Source organism: Bemisia tabaci, chromosome 4 (genome assembly GCF_918797505.1).
Source record: "Bemisia tabaci chromosome 4, PGI_BMITA_v3".
NCBI classification, from domain to species: Eukaryota; Metazoa; Arthropoda; class Insecta; order Hemiptera; family Aleyrodidae; genus Bemisia; species Bemisia tabaci.
The window spans coordinates 40,973,327-40,995,456 of NC_092796.1; the positions used below are offsets into that span (position 1 = coordinate 40,973,327).

The following is a 22,130-nucleotide window of genomic DNA, read 5'->3' on the forward strand; positions in this document are numbered from 1 at the left end:
AAAAACAAATAATGAAAGAGAAGCCGGAAGACCGACTCTTCAGTAAAAAATATACCCTCTACCCACAGAGCGTTTTTGAATTTAATACTTGTCAGCCTTTGAATATTGTCACTTTAGATAGATTGTGGCAATGGTATTAAAATATAAAAAAATGAATAATTCTCTGAGCCATGATTTTTAGTTCTTGCGCGAGATTCGAGAAAAAATCATTGAATGATGCAATTGCACATTGGGGAAATTTGCACTCAGGATTTTACAAGGTTATCACTTTTCAATAAAAATCTAATGATCCAACTGTTATACTTAGCAGATTATCAAGAAACTAGACAACAGTGTCAAGGTACGGTCGAAAGGTACGGTCAAATCTGAGCCGTCATTTTCCCAATTTTCCCCGTACCCCGACCTTATCCTTCCTACTGCCTACTCCATCAATCTATCTAATCAGCTGGGTTTTGTGGAAAGCATTCGTCAGTCAGTAATTTTGTGTTATTTTTGAATTTTCCATCAGCTAAAATGCCGTTCATGAAAGGACTCACTTTGCATGACATCAAGAAACACCCATCGGTATGTATTCCTCTTTCAGTGGATTGTTTTTCTAGAGGTTTCCACCCTATACCAATCGAGTGTGATGTTATTCTACGATTGGAGGTCATTCAAATCAAATCATACCTTAACTATCTCATTGCCTCTATTGAAGAGGTCGAAATAATTTTCCTCCCTATTTGATTTACAATCCCATCTGCTCATACTAAAAGGCAGGTAAGCATTTGGGACATGCCACACTGAACTCCAGTAAAGCTGACCTGCATACAAGGTCTTGCCTATTGTCAGAAACTGTACACAATGCTCAGAACCAACTTTTACAGTCTACACTTTTTTTTCTTATCACCGAAAAAGTAAACTTGTAGATTTTTCTAATCACTACTACAACAAGCCTTTCAATACCCCACATTAGTATTTATCTTTCTATCGAAGTGCCTTGTCTTCATCATACATGTACGTAGGTTCTGCAGTTGAGCTACTTGGGTTTAAGCTACTCTGTTTTCTTGACTTGGCAATTTTTGTCTGCAAAATGAACTTTCATACTGGATGATTTTAGTCTGCAGAGCTTACATAAGTGGACCTCCATGATTCAGGTTAGATGGCAGTCCCAAAATATAGCATAGACAGAACGCTGCATCGCATTGATTAGAATTGCAATCGAAGCAAATTTTGAGTTTCGTAACTTAACCTGCAATGTATACCCCTTTGTATGAATCTAAGTAGATGTCATGTCAGATAGGTCGGCCTTCATTTACTTTTGACTGCTATTCACAGTCTATCTCAATCAACTCATTTCCACTTTTAGAAGTGGTGTTGTGGGCGATGGTCAGTCCTGGGTTGCTATGGACTAGCAGAAGCACAGCCATATGGAAAAAGAAAGTAAACAGTAGTTAACTCAATTTACAAGCGTTTAGTTTTTTTAAGGAAACAAGAAACTATCATGCAGGAACAAAATCAGAATTTGTCAACAATGAATGTACCCCATTCAGATGCAGGAAGGATTATTTTATTAAATGTGATGATTTTATTGATGATACTTCTTCCTGTTTTCATCCTTTGAATATTGTAATGATTTGTTTTAAATAAATGAGCCTTAGGATTATTGTGTGCATAGGAGGATTAATCGCCCTTTTTTGGATGAAACCTGAAGCTTGCCCAGTTTCTTTCACGGTAAATGCAATAATTGAATCCCAGTTGGACCGCTACTTTACTCTGTGATGAATAACGTAAATTTAACCATGAATTGACATCTAAGTTGTCAGTGCTTGTGAGCTGTTGCTTAATTTAGGGTTTCTTTGATACAAGACCCTAAGGGTTGAATCAAGGTACATTCTACGACAGGTATGGATAAATAGGATGCCGAAGTGGCAGCGCTGAGAATATAGGCCATCGAGTGATGTTGCAAGTCATACCGTCTTTCCCGCGCAGTTCAAAATGAGGTTCTAGCAGATCTGGTAGCTTCATTAAGCTATCAGATGAATTTAGAAAATTGATAAAAATCAAAATAACAAAAAACTCAACTAAGAACACAAAATTGACGAGACCCACTCTCAGAATAGAAAGTGAATAAGTTTTCAATATGGTGTTGCAGTCGTACCATTGGACGCTGTTAAATCTACGCGTTTTGACGACTTTCTAAAATTCCATTCGTCCATACCTAGAGTAGAGTGTACCTTGGGGTTGAAACACCACATTTTTTCTTTTTTAAAAAAAAAAATTATTAAGTAAACATGTCACCAATAACAGAAACCATAACCCCAAACTTTGCTTCGATTAACGCCCAAACTTAGACCACAAACTCTCAGGAGTTTCTTTGTTGGCAAGCCAAATGTTTAGGAACTATTCATAATTTTTTTGAAACCCTCAATCATTTTACAGAAACAGGGCCTGTACGTACCAATTTCTCTCATCTGATGTTGGGGGTGGGTTCACTATTTGCTTAAATTGTCTTGCAATGCCATGCATTCTCTTGCAGGCGCCATGTTGCATAGTAAATGTTGAACTCAGTCAACCTATCTAACTCTCTATTTACGTATGCCCTCACCATTGCAGTATGTCATGAAATTAACTATGATGTTATTTTAATGTTTCAGTTGATCCCTATTTTGGCCATTATTGGTCTCGCATCTGCAGGTGCGACTTTCTACACTTTTCGATTAGCTGTTAGGAACCCAGATGTCTCATGGACTAAGTACCGAAAGGGTATACCACAGGATGAATTCAGGAACAAGCAGTATAAGGTAACCATTTTTCGCATATCCTTTGGAGCATTACTTCAGAAGAAAACTTTATAGTAGCTCTCATACATGTCCTTGATCTTCTCTTTGGATAACTCTACTCAGTAGAATGCAGCAACATACTTAAGGGTGTTCAAATAAGTCCTTGTCAGTACTTATCTGTGCATCAAGTTATGAAATACTGATAAATAAGGCTTCTATTCTCGGAAATAGCTAGAAAAGAGTCATCTTATGTTGAGACAAATGTTAATCTCTGAATCAGCACCACTCAGCAGGTCAATATATGCAGTCAGATGGCACCACTGATGAGTGGTGGCAAGACTTAAGTCTCAATATATGATGACTATGCTCTAGTTCTATCAGCTCTAGGCAGAAGTATAGCTACTCTATCTGCCTTTCGGTTGGGATACCTAGCCTGCACATTACAACTGCCCATTTTTCCAGCACCAATAATTATCAGTAAAAAGCATCTTATTGTTACTATCTCTAAACGGAGTCATGAGTTGATTTATCGCATGCCAAAGCAAAGGCAATATCATTGAAGAAGATGTGTATGGCTCTCATAATTTTTGTATTTTCGATCACCTCGATTTCTGTTATCAAAATGGTAGCTACGCCCAAAAAATCTGAATTGAGCCAGCTCTTTCAGTGATAAATTTGTACTTTGTGTTTCAGTTCTTGGCCGTCGAACAAGACTGTGAAAATGAGGATGCCTCAAAAGCACCCAGAATTGAAGACATCTTGAAGTCATAAGCTGTTCACTGCTCGAAGTCTTTAGAATGTTATCTATCTTAAGTCTTTTTTTTTTTCCTACTTGTTGTGATGATAGGGAAATTATCCAGAAATTTCTCACCGTACCTCTCTTGTAAATGTTCAAAATTCTATGCTTCTGTATTGCAATAAAATGCAAACAAATATAAGTAAATTACTCAATTTTAAGACAAAGTGAGCGAAAAAAAAAAAAAAAATTCCACCATTGTCTCATGTTCAATTGAAATTCGTGATCTAAATAAATTGTAAATTACAGTTATAATGTTTTTTTTTATTCATTCTTGCTTATCAACCTCCACCACATATCTCTAGGAATTATTATCCTAATTGACAGTTAATTTAATCCAGATTTTTGATGTCACACTCGTATCCCATTAAAATCATGTTCTTTTTCTTTCTCAGAGATGATGATTTTTGAGAAACAGTCAATTCAAGCAATTTAATGCCTATTCTTTTAAAAAATTGGTTTAATTCAACAGTCAGCTGCAAAAATTGTTGATTCTGAATCTAGATCTCCTCGGAAAGTGAGACTAAATGAAATTTAAATAATGATCAAAAAATTGGTGTAGAAGTTGTTTGCAAAATGGACCACTAGAAAAGGCTCAAATTTGAACATACACGTTTCCTCCTCAAAATTTTACATAAAACTTGATTGTTCTTGGTACTGATACGCTTCGTAGTAGTACTGGAGGTCGTAGGGTAAATGGATGAAAAAATAGCCTGTACTGTAATTAAGTACACTTAACAATTTTTTTTATTTTGCGAAAGGAATGAAAAATATTAAAAAAATATTCAACGATAAAAAATAAGGAGCCTGTGCGGCGAATCATGGATCTAAATTAACAATAAATTGTACAGGTTGAAAAACCACACATCTGGCACGCGCAGTGCAATTTTTTTTTCATCAGCTGTCTATGTACATAAAAATTACCATCAAAATTTGACGATAACAACGTATTAACACGTTAAAAATCAAGAAACCACAAGATAACAAAAGAAATTCAATAATTCGTAAATGAGATGCCAATGAAAAGTACTGATGTTAGATTGGTAAGCATTCAAGCAGTGCCTGAGTAGTTATGTACACTTTTCACGATCACATACATACTTTTAATACTCAGTCAATAAGTTGATGGAAATTCTTCGAAGGTCGATAGAAATCGAGGGAAATTTAAAACCCTTTTTTCCCTCTAAGCACAATCAAAAAGACAATAATCTTATCGTGCACATATAAAGGGTCTGTAATTAAATTTCAAAACTAGTGGAGGGTTATAAATTCAAAATTAAGTATTTTTATAAGGAAAAAAGATATCCCTCCTCCTTTCCTCTCGGAGAAAATCAAACTGATTATTTGAATAAATGGAAGAACAAGAAAAACAAACTCCTAAAATTCATAATAACTCAGTGATTAACAATAACAATTACATAGTTGGCTGAAGGCCAATTGTTTAATCCCAAGATTTTGCTTTCATTCTCACTTATCTTTGTGCATGTAAATTCCATCGCCCTATCAGCATGAAAAAACAGCTATTTAAAAGGCATGCTTTAAGTACATAGTATGAATTGTGAAGCATTCAATTTCACTTAAAACTACATTCTGATCCACACAAAAACTTGATTGTCCAGGGAATACTTTCCAAGTCAATAAGAGCCCTTAAAAAATTGCAACAAAGGAATGTTGATACTTAATTGACTGTTACAGAATTAAGATCATTGAGTTCCACTTGGCAACTAAAAATGAACACAATATTCAATTACGATGAATAGAGAGAGAGAGATAAATGGTTATCCTCTGAGGCTCAAACCTCTAATTTGACGCAAGTAAAAATGAGAGAAAAAAAAGTCAGAGATTAGAAGAATTGAGACTCACTTGATTTCAAATAAATTCATTCCATGCATATGTACAAGGGTATTTACAGATGTAGCACAACATGTTTAAGAGAAGAAATGGTTCATTCATTTTAAAAATAATTCAATCTAATTGGAAGAAATGATATTTTAGTGCAAAATCAAGACCCAATAATTTCCAGCATGACTACAGCTAAGAAGGTGAATTACACTTGACGATTTCATTTAAGTTGATATGATAGTTCCAGCTTTGTAGGTGTTACTTTTTCCCCATTCAAATTTCTTTTTTATCCTTCGTATACTCTGAGGATGAAATAAAGAGATCCCTGCATTTGTATCTTTCCTCAAAAGTTGTGAAAATTAGAAAACACTTATGAAGTCAGCACAAGTTTAATTAATAAAAATAATTATGTATAGGACTCACTTTGCACTTGCTGCAATTTTAATAAAATAAAAAGTGCAAGTGAGTCCTATACATTATTATTTTTACATGAAAATTAGAATCAACCGGAATATATGTCATATCAACAAAGAACCGAAATAATTTTCCAAGGAGCATAGTTTTAAGATGTAAAATTATTTCAAATGCTTTTGTCAGTATCTCCTACACAAATGAACTGTTTAAAGTAGTCAAATTTTGATACTAAGAAAGACTAATTACAAAGGGAAGCCGACAGCGTCTACTCATTGAGATGGTTTTTAATGGGGGAGGGGGGGGGGGGAAGGAAGAGCTTGAATAATTTTCATTGATGCTACAGCCATATACTTCTATATTAATTAAAAATAAAAATATCTTGTGCAACAGAGGTTTATCAAGTAAATTTCTTGAGGACAGTTTAATTCATACTTGCTTAATAAGATTAAAATATGATCAAGAAGAGAGTAAAGGCAAAAAATTGGGGAAACCAGGTCAAGATCTGGAGGAGACATTGAATCAGATTTTTCTTCTGTTGAGATTGACTGTAAATTAACTCTTATCAGTGTTTCTACTGATAGAGCTGACCTACATCACGTGAGTGTTACGTGTTTATGCAGGAAATTAGTAGAATATTTAAGTCCATGGAAAGATTTTTTTTCTTTTTTTTTGGTGCCTTGAACATTGAAGTAAAAGTTAAGGTGTGTACCCATTGGAGTCTTTGCCTAGGGGGGGGGGATTTGGACAGAAACTAAAAATAAAAGAGGAAACAACACATTATTTCAAGTGGCGGATCAAAAGTCAAAGGGAGAGGTGGGGGAGGGGGGTGGCAACTGGTCCATCAAAGCCAAATTTTCCTTTTCACTTACTCAGGCTAGCTGTTGATGTAACTCATGCAGCCTTGTTTAAATTTACCCCTTAAACTTAAAAAAAGTTAATTGATTAATGGATATTTACAGTATCAAAAAATGGCGTATTGCCAGATGCATTATCAAAATCAGATTCCTGAACTTATATGACATCAACTTTATACAAGTTACTGTACAAAATTGATTCTCGCTGTATAGATTCAATTGGTTAGTCATCAAAATAAAATAGCAGAAAATTAAACAATACGAAACGGTCATTGACTGAAAATTGTGCTAAAAGCTACTGACCGATACCTGAGAGCTTTAACATACATATACTGTTGAGCACAACCTTTTCTCAAATCAACAACCTGAAAGACTGTTGGTACTTATGCTTAAAATGTAGAAAAAGCATGATTACAGGGGTTTTGGATGCTGTTAGGTAATAACAGAATAGGAAACTAAGTTAAAAAACTCAAAGTCATTTCTACAAATTTAACGGTAAAAGGATAATACTTAACTTAAAAGCACATTGAGACTACCATGCGCTGAATTTTTCTTCTTCTTTTTTAGAAAGTTCCTTGAATTATTTCCATCGTTATTTTTTATTTTGCTCACAGGAGCTTTTCTTTTGAAAACATTTGAACAAATTTTTTTGGTGGCCATTCAAGGTGCCTTCGTAAATATTACCTAAGGCATTAAAAGGAACTGAAAGTTTCTGCAACAAAGGAGGGTTTGATAATGCTTTAGCACCATCTAGATACAGAGCTATTGTACTTTTAAATGCTGTGATTTAATCACAATTCACCATTTGAATACTTATTTATTAATACAACCTTCCGCTATTTTTGGGTCAAAACATTCACTCATATCCATAAAAATGTCCACCAAAGAAAAAAAAATGCAGACAATCTCTTATCCATTATCAAAACTTCTGTGTGCAACCATTGTTTCTGATTAAATTGTAATGTTAATATATGCTCCTTTAGCGTATACTAGTTCAACCATTCATTTTCGGAATCAGAAGTAATCTTTTTTTGAGAATCTTATGCATAATGAAAAAGAAGCTATCAAAGTGCGGCATGACAACATCAATCACTGCTTGAAGTTCTTTTTGATTTCCTTCTGGACTTTTTCTTCTTTTTTCGAGAACTACCAGTGGAATCAGAGCTATCGCTATCCGATTCTGAGTGTTTCCTCTTACTCTTCTTTTTACTTGATTTTGATTTACGACGTTTATGCCGCTCATGGGAACTTTTGTCACTCGATGATTCTGAATCGTCATCAGAGCTTGACGGTTTCTTTTTAATTTTTTTAATGACTACTATTTTGTCATTTTTACGTTTCTTCCGCTTGGAATCTTTGTTTTTTTGTTTTTTGGTGATAACTTTACGAACTAGTTTTCCTTTGTGGTTGTAATATTTTTTGGCTACTGTCATGTCAACTGATGAACTGGAGCTAGAATTAGAATCGGAGTCGCTGGAGCTACTGCCTGAGCTACTGCTTGCAGAGCTGGACGAGCTAAGTTTCTTTTTCTTACTTTTTTTTGTAGTCATTTCAGCTCTGACGACAGTGTTTTTAGAGCTGCTACTTCGTTGTGAATGGATGCTAACTGGTGATGAAATGTGGTTTGATTCCATCACTACATACTCATTGTTAGTTGGAGATCTGCTTGAAAGCAACTGTTTTTCCTCTGAGAGCTTGTAACTTTTAGATTTTCTTTCCTTATCTTCTTTCTCAGAGCTCCTTTTTGGGCTACTTTTTCTATCTCTAGAATCTTTGTTGTCGTACGAGTCCTGATAGTCAATCCTTTCATCTTGACTGGACTCTTTTCTACTATGTTTATCATAGGAATTCTTGGAATCTTTCTTGATCTCTGTATCGTGCTCATCTATCTTGTTACTTACATCAATTGAATTTCTTCTGCTATTCTTTTCAGGAGGAATGCGCTTGTTGATGGAGCTGCTTCTTTCTTCGTACTCCTCTTGCTTTCTTTTTGATTCATTGTAGTGACTAGATTCTTCCTTTTTTCTCTCCTCTCCCCTCCTGTCCTCGCTACTTCTTTTACGGTCTTCTTTGTACCTATCTCTGTCGCGATCTCTTTCTCTGTTCCTATCTTTTTCTTTAAATCTATCCCTGTCTCTGTCGCGTTCTCTATCTCTGTCATGGTCTCTGTCCCTGCCCCTATCCCTATCTCGATCTTTGGTGGTTTCTCTGTCCCTGCCTCTCTCTCTTCTGTCGTAGTCTCGGTCTTCCATTCTGATTTCACCTCTATGGTTCCTCTCTCCTTTGGAGTCCCTTTTACTGCTTTCACTAGTCTTGATTTCGCGTCTTCGGTCACTGCTGCGTTCACTTCGATCATTTCTCCTGTCTCCACTGCGATCTTGGCCTCTGGAATCCGGGCGATCACTTTTGCGGAATGTGTCGTAGTTGCTTCTGTCACCTCTTTGATCATAATTACGCCGGTCTGTCCGTCTGCCATTGTCTGTGTGACTAGCAATTCTCCTTTCTTCACTTGTTTTTCGACCTTGACCATTTCTTGTTGGGCCTTCATTCTATTCAACAGAAAATTAGAAAATATGAAAATTTCTAAAGAATTAGAATCCAACTTAACAGATTTTAGAACAAAAAAATCAATTTAGGATAAAATGTAAAATATGCTATCCTTCATGTAACTATAAGGCCCTTTGGAATGAAGATGTAATAGATTTGACTTCAAACAGTATGAATGGTTTGGTGCTTGCAATTGGCGCAATGAAAAAATGATAACAGTAAAGGAGAATTATTATTTTCCCCCCACTGTTTCCTGTATTTGTTATCTTGACTCAAACAAGTATTAATTTGAGATACACATGAATTCTATTTTGTCTGACAGATCTGTTCATAGAAATTTCAACTCTTTAAAACAATTTTTGTTGATAGACTCATGAGTAGAGACCCCAGAAATTCGTTCAAGCGAATTTTCAAAAAGTCGTTTTTAAGCACTTGAACCTGAGTCCTCTACATGACTGCATGCACCGCGTTTCCAAGGTTGGTAAATTCCTCATATTTTCGTTTAAAATAAAAGATGAAAAGAAAATGCACATTTCAAGGAAGAATTTGGTATTTAGTAGTGAGAATTGTAGAATTTTCAGTGAGAATTTTAGGATTTTCAGCAAGAACTTAAGAATTTTCAGCCAGAATTCATGGAATGCAGTAAAAATTAATCAAGAATTTGGCAGTTTTCAGCGAGAATTTTGGGATTTGTAGCCAGAAATTGGGTCATTATAAATCAAGAGAAAATGGGGTCTCTACCAGGAGAAAAACTCATGATTTTGTCAGAGTAAAAACAGAACCATGAGAGGACGCCCTACCGAATTGAGGATTGACAGTGTAAGGCAGGAAATGAAGAGATGGAATTTACCAGAGGAGCTCCGACAGGACCACTCCCTGTGGCGGTTGGGTATTGCATGGCTCAATAATAGCGGCATATTAACAGTAGTATGTACAGAACCAAGAAAATGTTCATAATTAATGATGAAAAATTATTGAGAGGAGTTGATAGGAAAATTTATTTTTTGTTGCTTTAGTTTTCACCTCACCTTGTGGTCTGTTTTCTCCCCTTATTGGAAAATCTGAAAAGACAACCATAGTTGAATACTTACCACATTAATATGCTCAACACCTCTCCCTTTGCCTCTCCAGCGTAACTTTGCCACACTCTGACTGAAGTCAACATGTATTCTGCGATCATCTATGAGGGTGTTTTCCATTTTTTCATATGCTCGTTCACAGGCTTCTTTCTCTTCAAACTCTATAAACGCATACTGAAGGGAATCTCCCGTCGTTTTGTCCCTGATGACTTCACAGCTGCAAATAAAAAAAATGAAGACGAATATTACAAAAATGGGGCATGAGACTCAGTTATTTTCATTTCCTTGTAGCAATAGGTGTGAATTTGTTACTTCAGTGATATTACCTGCATGCGTTTCTTGTATGCGCACCAAAAATAATTACGAGTCAAAAAAATAAGACTTAATCAATTCATCTCAAAACGAAACTTCTGGGTTTTCCAAACTACTGCTTTACTGCCTTTGGCTAGTTCTAAAACCCCTTCCTTCAGATCTCTACCACTACCTGACAAGTAAAATGAGCAAAATTTCTATAAAAAATTTCCGAATGACTCATGGAATAAAAATTGCGATTCAATTAAAAATAGAGTTAGGCCGAAATGGATTTTCCGCGTCACTGGATCTGGATATCAATTTTTTGTATCCGGCCGGAGCCAGATACAGGATAATTTGCCAAGGTATCCAACCGAAACTGGATAATATCCAGGATCTGGATAGTGCTTTATTGCGAGAGAAAAATCTCCCGATTTTGCGCTTGGGACAAGAGGCACACTGTGTATTACACCATCAAGACCGTAATCCTTGATATATGTGCCTTTGCTCCGGCAACCTCCCTATCTTTCAATGACATGTACGCTACGAGTCGGCCCGCTAAACGAATATTAAAAAAAAAGACCTGGCAGAGGAGCAACATGGCTTTCATTGGCTTCATAATGAGATGGGCTAGATGAATCTGATATGCAGAGAGAGATATTATTAGAAGTGTGCCTTAACAAGACAAAAGTGGAAAACAGCGCTTTGATGCTGCAATTACAAGCTGTATACTGCGACATTACAATAATTACGGAGTTACACTCGGACTAAAAATTTTACCAAAAGGGAACTTATACACATGTTGGTGGCATTGTTTTTTACATCTTCCACCTGCATCTTTGTCTTTGAAAGTGAAACACTCGGACTTTCATTACTAAGGGTAAAGTTGCAATCGTGTAAATGTGTGGGAAATGTCCTCAATTCCGATGATAACAAGTTTCAAAAAGTTGAAAAATTACAATGACTACTCAAATTGTGCAGAAAAATGCCAAAATATCACCAAACATTTCTCGAAATTTTCATGGCCGTAAAAGCACTATCCGGCAGGTCTAAAAACCGGATATCGTGATTATCCGGCCGGATGCGGATACCCGCAAAAATCGTATCTAGCCGGAGCCGGATACCCGCAAAAAACATATCCAGCCGGAGCCAGATATCCGCAAAAATCGTATTCGGCCGGAGCCGGATCTCAAGAATACGGCAATCCGGATAATCGCCGGATACCCGGCCTAACTCTGATTAAAAGTTCACATTTCAGAGTTGTTGCACAAACAATAACAAACCAATCAGCTGAAACCAGACATTTAATTAAATAATTTCATGATTATGTCTTCAGAAGGTCACTAGGACGAAAAAGAAGCTTCTTCTTGTAGAATTAGAATAGAAAAAGTACCTTTTGATGTTACCAAATCTGCGAAAAATAAGTTCCAAGTCTTCATCGGTGGTTACTGGATTTAGCTTACAGACAAAGAGCACGTTTTCTGGAGGTGCTGCATCTGCCTCTGGTAAATCACCAACTATTTCAAGGACTGTCGCACGAGCTTTGGCTTCCTTTTCTGCCTGTAATTCTGCTACTGCCGCTTCAGAGAGTTCCTCTTCGACAACTGATTCATCCGCAGCAATGCGACCACTCTGAGATAGGCAGAAAATCAATGAATGAACAAGAGATAAAATATTCCACAAAATGGAAAAAATGAGTAATTTTCGAAATTAATTATTTCAAGGGAAGTCTTACTTATGAGGCACTCAGGCAATTTTTTTAAGAAATTCAAAACCAAGCCTTTGCTAAAAAAACCCTGTGAGGCCTGTCCTATGCATAAACCGCTTTTATATCGCTCTCTCATGCTCTGCAATGCCTAAACGCTACAGCCCTCATCTTCTTCAAGCCCTTTAGACAGTAAAAGCTCCTTCATTCCTTCTAAAACCACTTATCACCACTCTTTCTTCATTGGGTGTCTCTGTCCCCTTGCCTTCTCCCAGGAGAAACCCTATCAAACTTATTTTCTGGCAGTCTTCCTTCTACCATCAGGCTGGCATGATTATGCGAGACTAACTGTTTTGTTATGATGTTATTCTCCACTTCCATGATTTGATGCATTCTATCACACAGATCTGATCCTTCCTACAAATTCTTGCTGATTCTCTTAAATACTCCATCTCCGTTACTTTTAGCATATCAATGTCCAATAGCATGTCAATGTTAATATATATGTGTAAGAAACATATCTCAATTGCAAAATTCAAAACTCTCCGATTATATATTACTTTCTCCAAAGAAAACTGATCAAAATTTTTCCTTCACATTTAGTGCAATTTCTATGAAATGACTAAATAAGTGTGAGAATTCATAGAAAATTTCAATTCAAACTGTTCGTTACTTTTTCTTTAAAAAGAAGAAGAAAAAAAAACCACGAGCAGAGATTTACAAAACAGCAAAATGAGATACGAATTTTTCGACTTAAGCCGATATTCTGTCATTTCAAGGTCAAAACTAGGTTCAATCATTCTATGATAAATTTGTACAAACTTACTTCGATCATTTGAGATCTATCTGGGGAGCAGTCTGGTATGATCATGCCTGGTAAATCTTCAAAGGGATCTTCCAGGATTACAGTATGTGTGATCCTGTAACATAAAATGACATTAACATTAAACATTTCCTTATTTCACATGATCAAGACGGAAAAAAGGCCATACTTAGAGAATTGTTTATAATTGTTCATCAATAATTTGTTAATACTTCTCTTCTTCAATGTCAACATTTCAGTGAATGGAAACTAATAAAATAAGGAAAAGATAAACCAAAACTTGCATTTTAGGTGTAAACTGTTTACATTAACATGCTGTTACTTTATTATAACTTGTATGCATTTTGGGTATCAGAAACCCACAGAATGGAAACTATTTTAGACTCCTTCATTTGAGTCTTAAACGCTATATACATTATTACAAGAAGTCTGTTACAGGAGAAGGGTTTCAGCTCAGATGTAAAACTTTATTAGGAAATGAGAGAAAAAAAAGAAAAAAAAAAGAAAAAAAATGGAGGGCCAGTAGTAAGGAATTTTCAGTTTCATTTGAGATTGATGTCAAGGCTGTTCATGGAAATCTACAAATGTTTACACGTAGTGAAACGTAGGATTATTTTATAATTTAATTTAATTTTCAATTATTTGTTCATTGTTCATCTGATGCACACAAGAGATACAGGCAAGTAAATACACTTCCTGCATGTAAAATTGCACAAAAATCACGATGTGCACATCAAGCAAGTCTGCAACCACTCCTAAGCGAGCAATTTGTTTCTGCATATTTTGTGACACGCTTTTTAAGTTTCCCACATCTGCAAGCAGGCAGCCAGGTTTGCACAGGCAGAAGAGTGAGAGAACCCAACCTGAATAAACTAACTATCTGGCAAACTTTTTCTAGTGTATGATTTCAATCAAATTTAAGCATTTGTTTTCTTCGACTTTCTTTCTCCTCGAAAAACAAAAGCTTTGAATTGATTGGAATCTTACCAACAAACGTGCCAGAAGTCGCAGACTACCTTGCATTGGACACTTACTCCTTGCAGATCAAGTGTAAAGATGGGAGCATGACAATAAGTGATTTGGTGATTGAAAAATAAAACAAGAGGAAGAGTTTAACCATTAAGAATCTGTACAGACCTGACATCCTGGTAAGGTCGAAACAAATTGTCACAAATCGTTTCATTAAGTTTAAGAAGGACATCGTGGCCTTCAACCACCTCACCAAAGACACAGTGATCATCAAGCGAACTCAAATCTGGGCCAAGAGTAATGAAAAATTGGGATCCCAACCTGTAAACAGAATAATTTTAACGTTTAGAATTCTTTCAACGTCACCAAAGAAATTGTTCTCGTTTGAAATGGGTGCTCAAATATGAAGCGAGTAAGGTTTGATTTCTAACATCAAAAACATATTCTTGTAAGAGGAATGGAAGACTTTGTCCATCTAGATGTAACAATTTACCTGCTCACACCAACAAAAAGTTTCAATCAGGTAAGCTTTTTCTACCAGATATTTTTTTTAAATTTTAATTTCTGTTCAACAGGCTGAGCAGCAGTTACTATAGTTCCTCTAGGCTTGTTTGAAAGTTGATTTTCAATCAATCCCATTCATGATCCGTCCAGGCTGATCTGAATGGACCTGGACTAATTGCAGTTGGCGAGATCCATTAAGATCCTATTCAAATCAGTCTGTAGCATCAGCCAGCATGTAATTCTCTGAGATTCACACCTCTATAACTGAGAAAAAACGTTTTGATCATTGAGTGTTTTTTAGAATAAAACTGATGCATAAATCTTTTTGAATGTTCGGTCCATACAGACGTATTTTAAACCTTGATGAGAATAGGAAAAAACATTATCTTTCATTCGAAACGATTTGGGTATCTGAGGCAGGATTCTAAGCATTTCTGTTCTTAGAACTTGCTTGTTCAGCCAATCAACACAACCATTTTCGTTGTTGGTTGCATTGTGCTAAAAGAGTCATTATGACCAATATTTTCTACAGCAGCTTTTCTTTATGTTGCCAAGCAGTAAAACCACTACCTGCAGATCTAGAGTGGAACTAATTGTGAAGCATTTTTAAAGCATATTGTGAACTCGATTTAGTTTTAAATATTGCCCTTTCCTTCTGCTGCTTGGTTTTAAGGATAATTTGAATATACTATGAAGTCTCATCTGACTAAAAAGGTGACTTTATTCAAAAATTGATTGAACTTACATGTTGCCTCCACAGTTGACCATAGATAGAAGGCCTGGACGGTTATGTTTTATTTTGGGAGTTTTTTCTCCTTCATAATAACGGGCTTCAAGTCCCATCACTAACCTGAAAATATATAAAAGATGATGAATTGCCTTAAATGTTTAGACGACAAGTCTTAGTGATAGAAGAGCTTAAATACAGAGCTACTTTTTAAAGGAATCATAAGTTAACTTTGCTAACATCGGATGAAATAAGAAACCTGTTCGGTGTTGATTCAAACCCAATTTTCAGATTGCTACATCTATAGAGTGCAGAAATTGAACCTAAAATCATCCTTTTATTTGATTGCATTTCTGCCTCTGAATTGCTGGATCATTTTGAGGGAAAACACTGATGGTTTTTACAGTCTGAGCTGGTTAAATAATTGACCAGAAAATGAAAAATGAATATTTATGGAACAATCGCTTTTGTGAGTCTGATATAAGGGAGCCGACCAAAATAGTCTAGGATTTTTCAAAAAAAAAAAAAAAAAAAAAAAAAAAGGTAGGTACCTATAATTGAGTAAAAATTACAATTTTTTAAGCTTTAAGTCGGTGACAATATTCCCCCTGAAGGAAAATGGTACTGTTTGAACTTTTATTCCACTCAAGAAACATAAATAAGAGGCCATTTCTTGACATAAGCTTCAGCGCCATCTCTGAAGCTTTCAATCCTGCTTTCTTCGTGTTATGCATTTGCCTATCTAGGAATTTTTTGGCTGTTGTATATAAATATAAGTCATTAGGGGCTAAATCTGCACTTTAGCATGGATGTTGTACTGTATGAATAGTTTTCAATTTTTGGTCTTGTATCATCGAGATGCAGCTTGCCTCTACCTATGAGAACTAGCCTTTTTTTTAAGTTAAGATCTTTCATCTCATGACAAGAGAGAGATGAGACCAATAGCCTGAGTGCACACAACAATAAAAACACATTAAAATACAAACTGCACTAATTCCTACTTCAGTCAGTTGCATGCTCATTTTCTTATTTTAATTTTTACATTTTTTAGCTTTTGTTCCAGTTGAGAATGGGCATGCAATCGGCCCGAAACGTCCAGGTTTGTTTTATACTCTCTTAGCCTTGTAGACCCATTTGTTTTGTATTTTAATATGTTTTTATTGATCTTTCATCTCCTGCCAAAGAACTTGCGTATGATGGACTGCTGTGATCATGGAACCTCAGGTCTAGATCATTTCACAGTGACAAAAAAGTGATGACCATTACCTTTCAGGCTGGTTTTCGGCCTTGGGCTTTCTGACTTGGGGCAGAACACATTTTAATCACTGTGCACTGGTTTACTTTGGCACAGGATCATTACAATATATCCGGCTTTTGTCAGCAGTGATGACATTTTTCTACCAATTAACACCTTCGATTAAAATGCATCGTTATCCTTGCTCACGTATTTATGATATCTTGAAAATTTAGAGGCAAAATTTGTACTGAGCCACTGTTGCAAATGACCTGACCAAGACAATCTTGTGCATTTTGGTCTGTGAATTCCATGACAGGTGCATCATTACCTGCTCCTTCAGCGATGCAAATATCATTAATATCAGCAATCTGGCAGGCCTAGATCAGTCTTTATTGTACGGCCTTTGTATCAAAAGGCCAAAAATGATAATTAGTGAGAAAAGTAATTAATAGAACATATCTCACCCAAAAATGGACTCTCCTCCATTTCCTGTACCAGTGGGATCTCCAGTTTGGGCAAGGAAATTACTTTGGACCGAATGAAACAGATTGAAATTGTAGTATTTGACCTTACAGAGTTTCAAAAAATTTTTGCATGCTAAAAAAAAGAAAAAAGACAATACATATGAATTAAGAGGTAAAATAATGATAAAAAGCAGGATTTTTCAATAGAAATCGTTCAGTCTTTAGACAATATTGATAGAATAATATTGAAAAATTGAGGAATGTTATTGAGAAATGTCAGAGCATAGTCAATACTACATACTCGGATCTTATGACACATGCATGGTAATCAGAGATAGTAGAGACAGTAGAGGCTAAGTAAATACATTTTGGCATGGAAAAAGAGGTCAAAAGGCAGTCACAACTTAAATCACACTTTAGCATTGCATGAGACCAGTATTCCATGGTGGGGGAAGTCTTTTTAATGACTCAGTCCTGCAGATTCTCCTCAGCATATATTTTAACTATTACATTGTTCCTCTCTAGAGTTTTTTGTAGGGGTTTCATAAAGTAGGTAATTTTTGCATCTATATAAAATACTCACCTTATATATAAATATCAAAGATTAAAATGCAAAAATGATAATAGACAACCATTTTTTCCATTTAGTAAAATATAGTCCATGACCTCTTTTAATCGCATTAAACTTAATTAATTCTATCACAAGAATTACTAAATTTATTTTAAACAGCTCAAGTTTTATGTGCTTTTTTTTTTTCTTTATTTCTGTGTTAATTATAATTCAATGATGACGAGATGTTATACGGGAATCATTATATGAGGGATTTCGGTCTCTAAAAATTAACTATATAATTGGATATGGTATAATTTTTTTTATTATTTCAGAGATCTGCCTGTTTGGTTCATTCTTTTGAATGTATTTTTATTATAGATTAAGACCAGACATAGAAACAGGATCCATTTGACCTCCCTTCAAAGTTACTCAGATAAGGTTTATAGACATTCCTTTATTAAACACTATAGTTTTACTAATATCAGGATTTTTCATTACCTGGGCTCATTACGATTTAACTATGAACAGATTTAAAAATTCAAGAATTAGCTTAGTAATTTCTATTCTATTAGGAATTTATTTTTTAATAATTCAAGGATATGAGTATGTAAATTCAAGAATTAGATTTAATGATAGTGTATTTGGAACTACTGCTTCTTAAGCATTCAATAATTATTCTGTGCAGAACTACCGGGAGGTACTGCAATTCCCAGGAAAAAGAGAGGTCTACTTGAAAATTTACCCATGAGACTAGTGTTATTTCATGAGCGATAAACTTAAGAATTTTAGGCAGCTGCTAACCGCTTCTAATGCATAGCGATTTAGATGTAATATTGTTAACATAAGATTTAAGTATCAAACTTATGTTAATGTGACGTGTACGATAACTGCCTGTGTCTATGTACAAAAATTTGCAAAATAAAAAAATAAATAAATAAAACCGTTACTCAAACCCTACAGCTGTTTGCAATATAAATCATCAAAACTAGAGCCATCAACATACTTCCTTGCCTTCTTATACGTTGTCAGTGCAAGTGTAAGTCATTGTTTTTACTTAGTGTTTATTTATACCTGATGGAACAGAATCGATTAAAAATTACTTTTTGATGGCGTCTCTCTTTTTTAACGCTTTCAGTTTTCTATAGACCATTTCTTATGGTCTGGTTTTAGCCACAAAGCATCTATCAAGCAAAACCTCTGTTTTTATAGAGTAAATTCATGCTTGTTTTCATGCTTGGAGGAGAGGTTGCCCAAACAAGTTGTGGATTGGGTACCACCTGGAACGTCCCGGAAAGGGGTGGCGGCAGGGGGTTGACAAAGAGATGTTGCGGTGTCAGTTGCCCGATGACCTCTGGGAGGACAGGCATACGTGGCTTTTGGGTGTCGCAGAACTCCAGAGTGCGTTGTACGAGCGACTTCAATACATATATAAATTCATGCTTACAAGAGTGTATCAGAAGCTAAGAACTGAAGAGTGTCATTAAAGAGCAAAGGTAAATGACATACTCACTTTGAGGCCTTTCTTCAATAAAAAGATCAACTGTTACGTCACCTAGGGTGGTTTCAATTACAACAGCCATGACTGTTTGTAAGCTGAAAAATGATAAACAAAACGTAAATTTTTAAATGAAAATATCATTATACTGCTGTAAAAGAGGGAAAATAAAATAAAAGTTTCTGATGCTCCGCACATTTTTAAAAGACAGTGAGAGCAACATAGAAGTGGTGCAGAGCGGGGGCAGTCTAACTTTCTGTTCCCAGATCGAACACTGACCTTGATTGACCAGGACTGTTTTTTAAAAGTTAGTCCCTATCTGGTAGCTTGTATTTGTCGGTGAGAAGAGCAATTGATTATGACTAAATGAGTGCAGACGAAGCAAAGAGGTGGACCTTAGAGGGGGTAACTTTGCTCACAACATTGTTCCAATTAATTTCAGAACGATTGTGTTGATTAGAATCAGTGACAGCCAGTTTGAGTTGACACTACAGAGACCTCGAGTGTGATACCAAAATCAAGATGGCTGATCTTTCGCTCTCCATCAGAGGAAAGTAGACCTTTTCGACATGAACTCTAGATTTGGCGATCCAGTTCTCCATAATCTCAGGAAGTCTGGATCTCATTAGATATTATCTATCCACTTAGATAAACTGGGGGTGGCATCAGTTTATCAAGTCCTGGTCTATCATTTCATCTTGCGAAGAGGTAACCTGCTTCTACTGAAAATGGACATTGAGAGATGAAGAGCGATAAATGCATTTTCAAAGGTTTGAATGTATGGAGTTTTGTGAGGTTGGCGCTGAACAGGCTGGAGAAACCCAACAAGCGCAATTATGAAAAGATTATAAAGTCTGATCATGTTCCCCTTAGAGTTAATAACTAGAGACTGCTTGAGGCATGAAGCACCATATTGCTACTAAGACCAACTTTGGTATTGATGATGAGCAGATGATAATGGCATTACAGAGCTTATCAATACTGTGCGGCTGATTGCATCTAAGATAAGAGAGAGAGAGATATACCGATAAAACTGGTGAATATGTTTGAGCATAGATTGGGTCAAATAAGTGGGCCCCTGACGAGTTCTTTGCACACCTGACAATTTCCTTGCAGGTATTGAATAATGACCTATGTTGGAATTCTTGCATTGAATTAACTCAAACTGAAAGCATGCTGAGTAAATTTGAGGAGCAATATGTTGATGTATCCAATATCTGGGCATCAGCTCAGCGCTGACTGATGAGGGATTATGTACCTATATACGAACATAATCATAACTGACTAACCCTAGACATATGTCCCTTAAGTGACAGCTGAAAATTTATGGTGAAATACAAATTTTTTATGAAAAGTAAGTACCTGGACTAATCTTTTACCTGATTCACACAGAGGAGATGTGAAAACTACACGAAAATAAAGGTGCCTAACTGACTAGAGACACCACACAGACACAAGTTTGGACCGGCCATCCCGTCATGAAACTATAATAGTTTCATTAAATCGAGGACATTTTCCGGAAAATAATATAGAAAACGTTGGGGCTGAACAAACTAAAGACGTTTCAATGATTAAATTCTAAAGCGGGCTGGTTGAATTGAAACTTGAAAGAGTTATTTATACATGTGGCAGGTTAGAACGAAAACATTCGGCCGAAATCAAAAACATCGGACTCATTTCACAGCGACGAGCGACAAGCACTACGGACTATGCAACGTTGCCATGCAGCTTTCGTCGGCAAAGTGCGCGCAGCTGGCTGTTTTATCCACAGCCTACTATCAGACCTATCAGACAACGTTGTATTTTAGGTCCAGATCTCTACCGGTATTCGGCGAAGTAAATATTTTCAAAAATTAGGATTACAGAACATCCCGGAAAATGTTTCACCGTGTTTTTTTAAATAAAAACAGTGCAATGAAACGAGGTGATACAGGTTCTCAGAGTAATTTGGGGGACACTTGAATGACATTTTGCAATAATGACCACTATCTCTGGTTCTCCATAAAAGCACATATCTGCATAGGAAAACCAATGGCATACTTATGTTGTTTCTAAAATGGATCAGAAATAGTAGTTCCTTAGCAAAATAAAATCCCTTTTTGCCTAAGGAAACCAATATCATATATTTTGTTTCTGAAATGAGCCTTACTGCCAAATGCAGTCTACTATCAAAAAGGTAAGTACTCACCAATCTAAAAGATCTTAAACTACCTATCCCTAAAAATTATAATAAGAATGCACAGCTGTGAAAATTGTTCAGCATGTATTTTTGTACTCTTCCCTCATCCACCTGTAGAGGGTGCAATTTCGTATTTGGGACACTTTTATCGTTCCCAATCATATTTTATTTTGTTTCTTTGCATTCTGCATGAAATTTTGCCCTGTTGTTCTTTTCACAACCCTCGACATAAATTCAATCCAAAAATTTTAAGTAATTCTTTATCCTGGACCAAAAGAAGGAAGCTTGGCTGGAGCAACGAGTCTCTCTGGAGAGGTGAAAAATTGAGACAGAGAAAAAAAAGGTACATCAAATCGGGCTAATATGACAGTGAAAGTTTGTAAATGAGGGGTCTTTTTGGAGACACCATTCAAAAATATGGCAAATCCATTAATTTCTAAGCTACTTTAGTGCATTTATGATTCAAAAGAGAGGATCTGTTAGACAGGAATTGCCTAGTTGTTAAGAAATAGGTGTTGACTCATACCTAAAATTATTTTCATAATTTTCACATCTTACTCTCTTCCAAGGCTGGCAACCATTACCATCTTACTTTCTTATGATGAATAGTTGCTGAGAGGAACGCAGGATATAAATAGGTACAGAACTCTTTTCACATAAATTATCTTCCTCCTTTATCTGGTGACACCAAATGACCAACAGGTACATGTAAAATTATAGGAAAAAACCTTCTACAAAAATGCAAAGAAGGCGGAAACAAGATTTGAGCGAACTGAAAAAAAAATTATTCTGACGATTTTATGGACATCAAGCAAGATTTGCAATGTTACACTGCCTGAAGTAAAGCGAGATTTTACATTTAATATAGATAGTATTTAATAATAGAGAA

The 22,130-nt window shown here is 35.8% G+C and overlaps 3 protein-coding genes across 4 annotated transcripts; 2 read left to right on the plus strand and 1 right to left on the minus strand.

Annotated features, from left to right (window-relative positions):
- Positions 1-392: 392 nt before the first annotated feature.
- ND-MLRQ (NADH dehydrogenase (ubiquinone) MLRQ subunit) lies at positions 393-3,813 on the plus strand. The gene is made up of 3 exons (XM_019048700.2): positions 393-564; positions 2,637-2,783; positions 3,456-3,813. Exons 1-3 carry the CDS (start codon positions 514-516, stop codon positions 3,531-3,533), a joined length of 276 nt encoding a protein of 91 aa, XP_018904245.2. The 5' UTR covers positions 393-513; the 3' UTR covers positions 3,534-3,813.
- Positions 3,814-4,287: 474 nt separating this feature from the next.
- On the minus strand, positions 4,288-20,743 carry LOC109035174 (uncharacterized). 2 transcript variants are annotated; one of them, XM_019048703.2, is made up of 9 exons: positions 20,442-20,743; positions 19,078-19,160; positions 17,015-17,147; positions 15,332-15,436; positions 14,251-14,403; positions 13,117-13,210; positions 11,979-12,217; positions 10,307-10,511; positions 4,288-9,217 (listed from the first exon to the last, which is right to left on the minus strand). In XM_019048703.2, exons 2-9 carry the CDS (start codon positions 19,145-19,147, stop codon positions 7,754-7,756), a joined length of 2,463 nt encoding a protein of 820 aa, XP_018904248.2. In that variant the 5' UTR covers positions 19,148-19,160; positions 20,442-20,743; the 3' UTR covers positions 4,288-7,753. The 2 variants fall into 2 exon arrangements, with proteins under 2 accessions (XP_018904248.2, XP_018904249.2); XM_019048704.2 differs by having other exon boundaries at positions 20,425-20,743.
- LOC140224373 (cytochrome c oxidase subunit 3-like) lies at positions 17,617-18,243 on the plus strand. The gene is given in 2 exon segments (XM_072299051.1): positions 17,617-17,800; positions 17,984-18,243. Coding segments are annotated over 2 exon segments (414 nt in total). The 5' UTR covers positions 17,617-17,631; the 3' UTR covers positions 18,229-18,243.
- Positions 20,744-22,130: the final 1,387 nt, after the last annotated feature.